The sequence below is a fragment of the Leptonotus elevatus genome, chromosome 17 (genome assembly GCF_054856555.1).
Source record: "Leptonotus elevatus isolate MCC_2025b chromosome 17, RoL_Lele_1.0, whole genome shotgun sequence".
NCBI classification, from domain to species: domain Eukaryota; kingdom Metazoa; phylum Chordata; class Actinopteri; order Syngnathiformes; family Syngnathidae; genus Leptonotus; species Leptonotus elevatus.
The window spans coordinates 12663795-12675577 of NC_141255.1; the positions used below are offsets into that span (position 1 = coordinate 12663795).

The 11783-nt window shown below is 44.0% G+C and overlaps 1 protein-coding gene across 1 annotated transcript; it reads left to right on the plus strand.

The window, feature by feature from the left end:
* Positions 1-2227: 2227 nt before the first annotated feature.
* On the plus strand, positions 2228-11383 carry pea15 (proliferation and apoptosis adaptor protein 15). The gene is made up of 4 exons (XM_086060258.1): positions 2228-2561; positions 8768-8977; positions 9047-9202; positions 10074-11383. The coding sequence occupies exons 2-4, from the start codon at positions 8806-8808 to the stop codon at positions 10136-10138; spliced, it is 393 nt and encodes a 130-aa protein (XP_085916384.1). The 5' UTR covers positions 2228-2561; positions 8768-8805; the 3' UTR covers positions 10139-11383.
* The last annotated feature ends 400 nt before the right edge of the window (positions 11384-11783 follow it).

Here is an 11783-nt window from a genome sequence, read left to right on the forward strand (position 1 = left end):
TCACTGAGCTGAACTGTCAATTTGAGTGGGCTAATGCCACCATCATCAACATCATTATGCAATGACAAATTAATTTAGCAATTTTAAATAACAAAGACCACCTTGACATACCAGTTTAATTGATTCTGTCATTATGCTTGTAGCTCAAAACTGATGTATCTTAAATCATCTTTACCAATTGAAATTAATTGAAATGCCCTTCACATGTTTTACTTTATTTAAAAATAAACTGAGTAATGACAGAATTAAATAGAATGTTAAGGATGTAACAGTTTGTGCATCATTTAATGTTGCGATCCATTTCAGTGTGCCTTCTCCTTTTTGCATGCTCACCTTGACCACTGAGAGGCAGCACTGCATACTACAGTCATGCAAACACAAACCAGAGAAGAATTGACTTCTTCTTCTTCTACTATTACTCAGTAAGTTGCTGTAATATTGGTTATTTTTGTAGAAAATAAAGAATATATGACATTTGTGTGAAAAAAAAAGACACAGGCATTGAAGCTAACTGTTAGCATATCAATGGGATTTTCTATTATATGTTAGCATTAAGCTTGTAAAGCAGCATAGTTTGTTTATTTTAAATAAAAACAACATGAAAGTATAAGTGTATTGCTCGTATCTCAAGTTTGCACTCACAAGTCAAAGCAGAAAATCATAATAATCATAATTTGGTCACTCTTATCTCAAGGTACCACTGAAGGAATTGAAAGCAGTGGAGCCAAGGGGTGACATCATCTGGTCAAAAGTTGTTTAGAAAGAAGTGTGAAGCTTGTTTTTTGTTTTTGTTTTGGTGCCATCTTGCAAACACCTCCTCCACCTCCTCTTCCTCCCACAGGCGCACTCGTCATACTTTGTCTACATTTTGTTTCTGCAAAAACCTCCCCCGCAATCACACACCTGCTTGCACGCTGTGTCGCAATATGAAATTGATTGCATGTGCTCATTCGCGTCTGGGACCGAATTTGTGTCGGGCGCCTGTGAACGTGACTCTCTTTGGTCTCGAAATGTGTCAACATGACAGCTGGAGGATGAGTGGAGGATGAGAGGTTGCCTAGTAACCACAAACCACACTCATCAAGCTTCAGCCTGCAAACAGTTGGTGCATGTAGGATGCTAAATGTGTGAGTGTTTGTGTGTGTGTGTGTGTGTGTGTGTGTCAATCTGTGCAACAAAGATGCAAAGCGCGGTGGGATCATGACGGCCAGAGGATAAATTGAGGTGTTACAGCAGCACACAAATAAAAGGGAAGAAATTTGATTCGGTATCCTGTGTTACGCACTTTAATGCACTGTCAGGTCTTCTAGAAAAAGATGGATGGGTGTTTTTTACAACAATGTTGTCATGGAAACAATCCAAGGCTCTACTTCCTCTTGGTAAATTTCACAAATGCAAAAAGTCCCGGGTCCTCCTACCACGACTCAGCACTTTTTGTTGATTTCATCTCAGCCTTGGCTTCCAGCTTTGTCTCACTTCCTGCTTCTCCTCCTCACTTCCTTTCCCCTTTTAAACCCGGCAGCTTGGATGCGAGCTCTTCCTCTTTGCTCGTCTGGGAACCTAAAGAATCTCATGACTGTGATTGGGCCAACAAAAGACTAATTCACCATCTTCACGTTGCAAACTTTGAAGGAGTTGTTAAAGGTCACGGGGTGTCTTGGGGAACAAATACACAAATAACTTTGATTTGACAGAGTATAAGTGACAATAGTTGTGTACTTGCATTGCACTTTAGAATCTTGAATGAAAGTCTTGTAGTATCACATTAAATTGCACAAGCTGCTCCCGTTATTTGGCCTTGTGATGGAGGGAAAACAGAGCAACAGAAGGGATTTGCAGGCCGGAAGGCTCTGGTGACATCAGCTTTGAAAAATGTGTGTCTGCGTGTGTGTGTGTGTGTGTGTGTGTGTGTGTGTGTGTGTGTGTGTGTGTGTGTGTGTGTGCGCGCGCGTGTGCGTGTGTGACTAAAAACCATGGAATTGGAGGAAAAGAAGACAGAACGATCTCTCACTCTCTTTTAGTCGTCTTTTTGCAAGAAAAACAAGTTTTGGAACAATAGTGAAGAGGCTTGCTTTATCTCTTAAGACATATCGGGTTCGAGATGCCTCAACTGACTTTTGGAAGCGTGTTGTGAGAGACAAATGACTCGTCCGCTTCAATGTAGTGAGTCACTGTGGCTTGGAGACGATCTCTGAGAGAGAGGGAGGTTGTGAAGGAGGAGAAACGGAGAGAGGGGAGAGAGAGAGACCGAGAGAGAGAGAGAGAAAAAAAGGCGTTTCCACGCTCGCTCACCGGTTTCGGGCTCCTTGTTCGCGGAGAGCAGTCACGACCATCCTCGGCTGGCTCGGTGCGTGCGCGTCCACGTCACGGCCTAATAAGTTCCCACGCCGAGGACCCCCTGCCTCCTGTCATCTCCATTTCGCTCCTCATCGCATCACCGCGACATCGATCGACTGGACTTTTGCCTTTTTCTCTCAGTCGAACGTCTGACCCGTTTCCGACTCCGATTCGAGCTCCACTCCGCCGTCAAATCCCCCCCTACGACGTTTGGCCGCGCGCGAGTGAGTATTATTATTATTATTTCCAAAATATAAAGCAGGAGGCAGCTGACATGCCTGCACGTCTCCGTGACTATCCCCTCATCCGCCCTCCTCCTCCGTCCGTCTCCTCTTCTTTTTCTCTTGTTTGTCACAAGTGACCATTTCTCCCTCGCATCATGATAAAACTCCAGATGACTGCATATTTGCGGTTTCACCTACTTGCTGTTTTTGAACTCAGGCCAAAGCAACGATATTACTATGGCGCCATCTTGTGGCAGCTTGCTGCAGCATGCAACTAGTTTCAAGTGTGTTCAAGAGTTTCATTTGGATTAAAATAGTGCTTTGTCACATCTTGTGGCATCTTTGTGCATCAAGAAACTACATTATTTTGACAAAAATAGTGATTTGGCACTAATTTGTGACATCTTTGTGTGCCAAGGAACTACTTTGACATGCCATTTAAAGAAAAGTAGTGTTTTGTATGCTATCTTGTGAGCAATTATTTCGCTATTCCGCAATTCGCCACAATTGCAATGTGGCTCGGCCTCACTGCCGTTACAGCCTTCCCGTGTGTGTGCCAATCAGAAAGATCAGCTGATGTGTTTTGGGGATGTGGACGGATATGAGTACAGGGAATGAGTCAGCAAGTCCACACAGGGAAAGTCATTAAACGCATCGTTAGGAACTGCTTCCCCTTTGTGGGTTTCCTGTCCCCGGTGTCTCACAGGCCCAATTCTTGCGTGTGCGTGAGTCAGCTTTTCAGGGATCGATCCGTCCTCTGGGGTAACACAACTCAGCCTTTTTTCGCCCAGACTTTTGTTGTCCACGTCCTGTTTTTGCCGTGGGTGGCGAGCTCGGTTGTGCTGTTGTGATGTTTGCGGTGGCGACGAGCGCAACCCGATCCCAACAAAGATGTGAAGGCCTTCAAATGTGTGAAACTTGTTGACTTCCATCACGAGGACGCAGCTCAGGGCCCCTTCGCGGTGCGTTCGAGTACCCGATGAAAGCATGCGTAATGGTTAGGGGTGAGCACAATGCCAACTTTGACTTCCTGTTTGCTTGGGATGCCTTCTGGCACCTGTGGAGTGTCTGGTGACCATCGCATGCCTCTCTCATTTCTTTTTACCACATTTTCCACTGACACTTGAATGCACCACGCAGGTGCGAATACAGGCTTTGCATTCATCTTCCTGTCGGATGTCATTCAGAGTGAGGGGCCTACACGGAAACTTCCTCACATTGTATTGTCCCCTGTGTGCCACAACACACACACACAGACACACTCTCTTCCTTCTCTGATGATGATGATGATGATGATGATGATGATGATTGAGCAGGAAATGAAGGATATTTTAGACTCTGACGTCAACTCTTGACGTCTTTCTCACCTTTTACTGTCAGTGTCAAAAAAAATAAAATAAAAAATAAGCCACTGGTGCGTACTCTCTCGCAGGAGTCGGGGGGGGGGGGGGGGGTGTGATGGACTCTTTCACCCTGGTTTAATCAGCACACGCCGCCTCTTCCTCCCACCCTCCTCATCCTCTTCCTCCTTCTCCCAGAGGCATTGTGATATTTTTATCCGCTGCAAAGCTTCCAGGATAATGAAGCATCCGCCTCACAAACGTTGGCGTGCGGCTGCTGTCGTCGCACATTTATGATGTCATCAGGCTCAGGCGCTAACTCGTCTTTTACTCCCGGTTAATCATCTATTATAACCAGCTATGTTGAAATGAGATGAGATTCATTTAGGCAAAAATGCTTCTTTTTTTTTGCCATCTATGTGGGTCAAGGGACTATGTTGAAGTGAGCTGAGGAATTTCATTTGGATAAAACTTGCACTTTGCCACCATCTTGTGTCATTCTTGTGTGTAAAGGAATGAGGTTGAAGTGGTTTGAAGAGTTTCATTTGGATTAAAGTAGTGCTTTGCCACCATCTTGTGAAATGTTGGTGTTTAAACAACTATTTTGAAGTGAGTTGAGGATTTTCATGAGGTTAAAATTTGTGCTTTGTCATCTTTGTGTGTCAAGCGAATAGAAGCAGTTCATTTGGATAAAAGTAGTGCTGCACTATTGTTGTCTTTAAAAAAAAGTGTAGGCTGTCTTATGAGTATTGTGATGTGATGTTGTGTCTGATCAGGCGCTGACAGGCGCGAGCTCGCTGGCCGTCTCAACGACTGGATTAGTCAATTAGTTGTGACGGCGCTTGCGTGACCGCGCGCCGCCTTCGTCTGGCTTGGCACTCGGCCCCTATGGCTCCTCCCCCTCACCGAGGATTCACCCGCTCGGAAATAAATGCACCTCGCCCGCCTGTCTCGAGCCGACCTCTGAAAGCCTTCAAGGTCCCCCGGCTAAAATTTGCTTGCAACTGACACCCTGAAATGTAGTTTTGAGCATTTTAATGGGAGAAATCGATTGATTAAACAAAGTCATGAGCTTGCGAGTTGACGTGTATTTGGTTGGAGTCTGGAAAAGTCTTCCATCACGAGCTTTCAGATGTGCACTCATGTGTGAAAACAACCTCTGTGTGCCCGAGGGGGCGGGCGGATAGACGAGGAGGAAGAGCGGGTTAGCAGCACTTTTTCATGCTGTTGTTTTCCTCTTCGCGGACGCCGCACCAGGAAGTGCATCGTGCCGACAGGAAGTCGGCCATTCGGTCCTCACGCTCTTTTCTTTTGCTCTTTCTTTTGCTCTTTTCTTTTGCTCTTTCTTTTGCTCTTTCTTTTGCTCTTTCTTTTGCTCTTTTCTTTTGCTCTTTCTTTTGCTCTTTATTTTGCTCTTTCTTTGCCCTCGAGCTTAAGTTTGTACTAACAAACGCGTTTGCTTATTTGCATGCAGGACACATCCGTGTGCTCCCACAATTTGTGTTTGTGCGTGTGTGTGTGCGTGTGGCAAGTTGCAACCCACGCGTGCACACACACACACACACACGCACACGCTCCCTGCTGACACCGTGTGCTGTAGCTCAGACTGAAATAAGATAAACATATGTGCTTTAAAAAAGACACAAAAACAGCAGATGCTCCAATGCGCTTCCAAAAAAATGTCCCTCCAAAGCGATAGGGTTTGGGTTTCAAAGTACGGTTATAAGATAAGGTTGGGGGTTCAAATTAGGGTTTTAAATTAGAGTCAGGGGTTCAAAGTAGGATTTGGTTTTCAAAGTGGGGTTTTAAACTAGAGTTAGGGTTTCAAAATAGGGTTGAAGTTAGGGTCAGGGGTTCTAATTAGAGTTTTAAACTATGGTTAGGTTTTCAAAACAGTTTTAATCTAGAGTAGGGTCAGGATTTCAAAGTAGGGTTTGAAGATAAGGGTTAGGGTTTCAAATTAAGGTTTGAAATTAGGCTTAGGTTTTTAAATTAGAGTCAGGGTTTCAAAGTAGAGTTTTAAGTATGGTTTCTATTTCAAAGTAGGGTTTGAAGATAAGGTTAGGGTTTCAAATTAAGGTTTGAAACTAGGTTTGGGGTTTTACACTAGATTCTGGGTTATAGTAGGGTTTGGGTTTCAAAGTAGGCTTTTAAACTAGGGTTAAAGTTTGACAGGTTTCAATCTAAGGTTAGGGTTTCAAAGTAGATGTATTGATATGCAATGTTTAGAAAAGCAAATGACAATGAAAACAAGATGTCTCCCTTCTGGGATTTGCTTCATTTCTTCTGATACCAAACAAGAATTAATGTAAAAAGACAAGCTAACAGACGTATTGTAATTAAACCAACTGTTGCCATTTACTGTTCAAGCTACAAAAAACGCAAAACCAGTTATATGATCTGTTTCATTACATCACTTTCAATAATAATAATCACGAGCAAACATTGGCAGCCTCAGAAGAAAGTCAAGAAAAGGCCACTGGCACATGCTTGTGTGTTGTTACCATGGCGACGGCCGATGATGTTGGAACGGAGTCACGAAATGGAGCGCTTCTCTCGCACCGATGAGAAGGCCAAGTGGAGCGCGATGGCACACGGACGCACAGATGTGTTGTGCAAATCTTCTTTTCTGCTCAATGACGAGCGGGCCGCTGGCCTACATTCTTCCACGCAGATTAGCGCTTCACGCGGCGCGCGCAGCGACATGGCGGCCGCCGCAGACCTCGGCCGAGAGAGACGCTGACAAAATGTTGGCCTTGTGTTGGAATTGGGAAGGATTCAAATTGTTACAGTATCTCGTATCATCTTTCCCCATTGAAATGAATGGAAATGCCATTAATCCATTCCAGCCTCCCCCACAAAAATGTTTGTGCTTTTGCTTTTTAATCAGGAAAAATAGTACTCCATAATACTGTATTTTATAAAAAACAATTGGATTAAATAGGATCTAAAAAAAATTATGCTGCAGTCCAATTCATTGCTATGTCCGCTACAATGACTACTCAGAAATTTGCTGTAATATTTGTCATTTTTTATAGAAGATAGAGAATATATGACTAAGTATTGTTATAAGATCGGTCTAAATGTGTTTGTCCATCATTTATGTCCAAATATCCATTGTTTAGGTGTTAGCATGTAAATGGCATTTAGCATTGTTAGCATTAAGATTTGCTGCTGAGTTCTCGTATCTCGAAAAACTCTAGGAAGTCGAGTCACTCGTATCTCAAGGCACCGGTGTAGCTATTGATTTGCTGTCGCTCATTCCCTACACATTAATCACTACAAAGGCATTTTCAGTTTAGAAATTATCTCAGATTTTGACTTTAGGAACGATAAAGTACATTCCAAATCCTGACCATAGTGATAAGCGAGTAAGTGATTCCAAACGCAGCCACGGTTTTTGCCATCAGAAGGATTTTTCAGCCTCTGATTCAGTTGCCGTGGTGACCACCGAAGCCAAGTGTGGGGTAGTGGCGAGAGGGGGGGGGGGCTCTGCCCCGGCTGTTGCTAGGTAACCGTCTCCATTGTAATGCGATACATACTGTACACACATCGTTGACATTGCATCAACTTTGACTTGACGTCCGTCTTATACGATATTGCTAATCTATCATGACAAGTTGTGTATAGTGAGTAGTAAAAAAAAGTGTTCAACAACCCAAAAATTAAAGTCTTTATTTTGTACTTGAACTAGATTCATTAACTGCCAGTGCATGTGGTGGCGCAAACTCACGACGCACACACCAAGAAGACAAAGGCGTGTTTGTGCGCACGGGAATGTGAGGCGCACACTGCTGCTTCTTCTTCTGTGTGGACGCCGTGTCACGCTCATCCCCGAGGGGGGTTGGGGGTGCACTTAGGGCTTGGGTGTGGTGGGGGTTAGGTACAGTACATTTTAGTGCATTTGATTCCTTCTTGCACTACTTAATGCTGATTCTATAACATAATGGCGAGAGTGTATTGCTTATTTTGTCGAGTCATGTGTGTGTGTGTGTGTGTGTGTGTGTGTGTGTGTGTGTGTGTGTGTGTGTGTGTGTGTGTGTGTGTGTGTGTGTGTGTGGGGGCCAGTGGGGGTTTGGGACGAGGGGGTGGGGGTAGGGGGGGGCACTTGATAAAGCTCCTCTGTCCATTGTTTTCTTCTTTTCTCTTAAGTACACAAAAGCAGCATTACATGCTACAATAGTCAGTGTTAGCACAAAACCTGTCAGGAAAAGAAAGCCTCCTAAAACATTTATTTGACCCGAGAGGGTGTCGAAGTTTTTTATCCACTGTGGACAAACAAGTTTCCCATTCACCCAAAATGGACAGTTATTTATTGAAGCTTCATTGGGTCAAGATTTGAACCCCAAACCTCAGACTGTGAGGCACATTTGGTAACCACTAGGCCAACATGCTTACTTGACTTATATTGGTCAAGCTCTGGTCTGTGTGTGTGTGTGTGTGGTCTTGTTTTTGATACATAGAGGGGCCAACATTTCGGGATTTCACAGAGTTGTGGGGCCCACCCGTCCACGTGGGGCCATTTTGCTGGGCCCCACAAGTTTAGGCCTCTTTTTGAAGGTCAAGACTTGGCTTTAGAGTTTAGGTTTGAATTGGGTTAAGGTCGAGGTTTGAGTAAGGAATAGGGGTAGGCAATATTTTTTTATGGTTGGGGTTAGGGGAAGGGGCTAGGAAATGCATTATGTCAATGCGATGGCCCCACAAAGATTGTAAAACAAACGTGCCGTGTGTGTGTGTGTGTGTGTGGGTGTGTGGGTGTGTGGGTGTGGGGTAGATAGAAAATAAAAAATAAATGACCCACAAAGGAGAAATGTCGTTTTTTTTCTTCAAAAATGCTTCATTTTAGTCTAATCTTGCCCACTCCAGATCCAAATCGTGGTCGGTTGTGTTGTGACGCTCGGAAGATGGCCGAGTACAGCTCTCTGCTCAGCGACCTGTCGGACAACATCACCAACGAGGACCTGGAGCAGCTCAAGTCGGCCTGCAAGGAGGACATCCCCGAGGAGCACAGCAATGCCATCACGTCCTGCAAGGAGTGGTTCAGCTACCTGGAGAAAAACGACAAGCTGGCCCACGGTAATGCAAACAGGTAAACACGCAAGTGCACACACTCGCGCTCATCCGGCGTCGTCGTCTCCCCCTCAGACAACCTGTCGTACATGGAGCACATCTTTGAGATCTCGCGGCGTCCCGACCTCCTGACCCGCGTGATCGAGTATCGCACCACCGTGCTCAAGATCGACGAAGACGACGAGATCGACACCAAGCTTACGCGCATTCCCTCCGCCAAGAAGTACAAAGGTCACGCACTTTCCTACATGTGTCTTTTGGATGGATGGATGGATCTATCTATCTATCTATCTATCTATCTATCTATCTATCTATCTATCTATCTATCTATCTATCTATCTATCTGTCTATCTATCTATCTATCTATCTATCTATCTATCTATCGGCAACCCTAAGATGTTGTTCTTATTTTAAGAGGCTGGGTAAAAGGCAGGTTACAAATAGTTTCAAGTTTCTGACGTTTTCTGGCGTCTTTCCTGTTAAATAAACCAAACACGGCAGGACAGGATTTCAAGCTCGTCTCTTTTTATTCAACTCTTTCTTCTCGAACGAGGCTCGCTCGGTTGCACCTCTCTCTCTCTCTCTCTCTCTCTCTCTCTCTCTCTCTCTCTCTCTCTCTCTCTCTCTCTCTCTCTCTCTCTCTCTCTCTCTCTCTCTCTCTCTCTCTGTGGCGCGCGCGCGCTCATGACACGCGCAGTACAAAAACACACTCCAGCATGTAAAACTAAAATACAATACCAAAATTAATAATTCACAAAACAAATATTAGTCAAGTGCAAGTAAATAAAAATACATATTGGCAAACAACATGTTACATTTAGATAGATCCTCTATGGAAAAAAAATCTCTGTTCTTCGACGTGTGTGTCTCCATGATTGTATTATACTGCCACCCAGTGGTCAAAGTGGTTATGATGCACACATTCTTTACATTCGATCCTGATTTCCATTAAGGAACAATATTACAGTGCTGTTTTTGCAGAAAAACAAAAACACAGAAATTGTAAGGGATTAATGTAAATAAAATCACATACAAAATGAAGACAAAAAAAATCTAATTATGTGAAAGAATTAATTGTACCCTTTGCATTTTGTAATCGCAGACATCATCCGCCAGCCATCCGAAGACGAGATCATCAAGTTGGCTCCACCCCCCAAAAAGGCATGAGAAGCCGGCGGCTGACACGAGGCCCTGATACACACACACGCACACACACATAACCAAACTGACAACATATTTGTACTCTCCTGTCATGGATTCCGTTGTTAACGTTTGACGGTCCTGCCCCGCGTTTGGATGTTTTCTTTTGTTTAACCCCGCCGCTATCTCGAGTCTATCAGGAGTGGCGCAAACTAATTCTAGTGCACTAAGTTTGTATGTCGGTCTTGTCGAGAAAATTGAAAGCCTGAACTGACACTGTGTCCCCACTCCCGCCTTACCCCTCGCATTTAAAACACCTTTTTGTTGTGGAACGTGCTCCCGTTTGCTACTTCCTCTCATCTGTTCTTTTCACCGTCGTTGTTGTGTCGTCGTCAGCGTGGACTTTTGGCCTCTCGTTTTGGGTTCCAGCATGCCTGCGCATGTGTGGCAAGGATGTCGAGGCTGTCTTTACTACTTTTGTTCCTTCCTTTGGAAATTTTTGACCCGCCTGTGTGTGACTGTAACATTTGTGACCAGGTCGATTTCGTCTTTTGTAATTTGTACGCTGGTCCACTCTTTCGGTCCGAGTGCGCGCCAACTGCTTTTTGTGGCGGCGACGGCGGCGCATCCTCTCGCAGCATCCCGCTCGGTCGCCATGGTAACTGTGAGCCAGACGTCAATGAGGCACATAGCAGAACAACATATCAATGATGACAAATGATGTCCGATATTGATTTCCATCGCAAGTACATATCAAGTTAGGAAATAAAACAAAACAGAGAGGCGGATATATGGTGAAGTAATTTGTGCTTAAAGACTGTTTGTTTTTCATTTTCTTGAATATGTAAATATGTATTTTAAATATAAACCACTGTGTTCATTTGATATGATTAATTTATTTCAAGACAATATATTTTGTCGTTTGTATGTGCGTGCCCTGATGTTTGACTAACTGGCAGTGCTGTGACGAGACCTTTTATTTCCCGAACGGTGACAAAAGTCCGCGCGTTGGACTCGATTGGTGACTTGTAAGTGCATCGTAACGCGTCACGCGTGTGGAGAGAATGGGTGTCCGCGCTTTTGAAGTTTGCATGATGCCATTTAAGCCGTTTGGGGAAGTCATTCCGGATTGTTTTTCCAACAAAGTGTTTTATTCCGCCGAGCGTGAAATTGCTGCTTGTTGTCATGACTTCAAGTCAAATGTAATAATGCCATTTTGTCATGTGCTAAAAATGAAGATAAATATTATATTTAAATATATTTGCTAACCTACATTGTGTTGACTGTGCCTTTTTGTTGTGCTTGAAAAAAATAATTACATTCAGTACAATGGTTTCACATCGAGGGTCATTAAGGTCACCAAGTGGTGAAGACGTCCGCATCACAATTCTGAGGTTAGAGGTCCAATCTGAACGGTTGTCAAGCTTGCTCACCAGTGAAATGCGGGCTCCCTCTAGTGGTGCATGAGGAAATAAATGCCTGTCCTAACTAGATTATTAACATGACAAATATACTTAAACAGAAGGTATATCTATTTTTAGGATCATTTCATGGCGTATTTCCCGTCAGTGGCGCACAAATCTTTACCCATTGAGAAAGCCAAATCTCCTAACCTTTAAGCACCTTTGCATTAAAACGTCATCGGGTCAAAATGTGATGAAAAGGCGCTTCC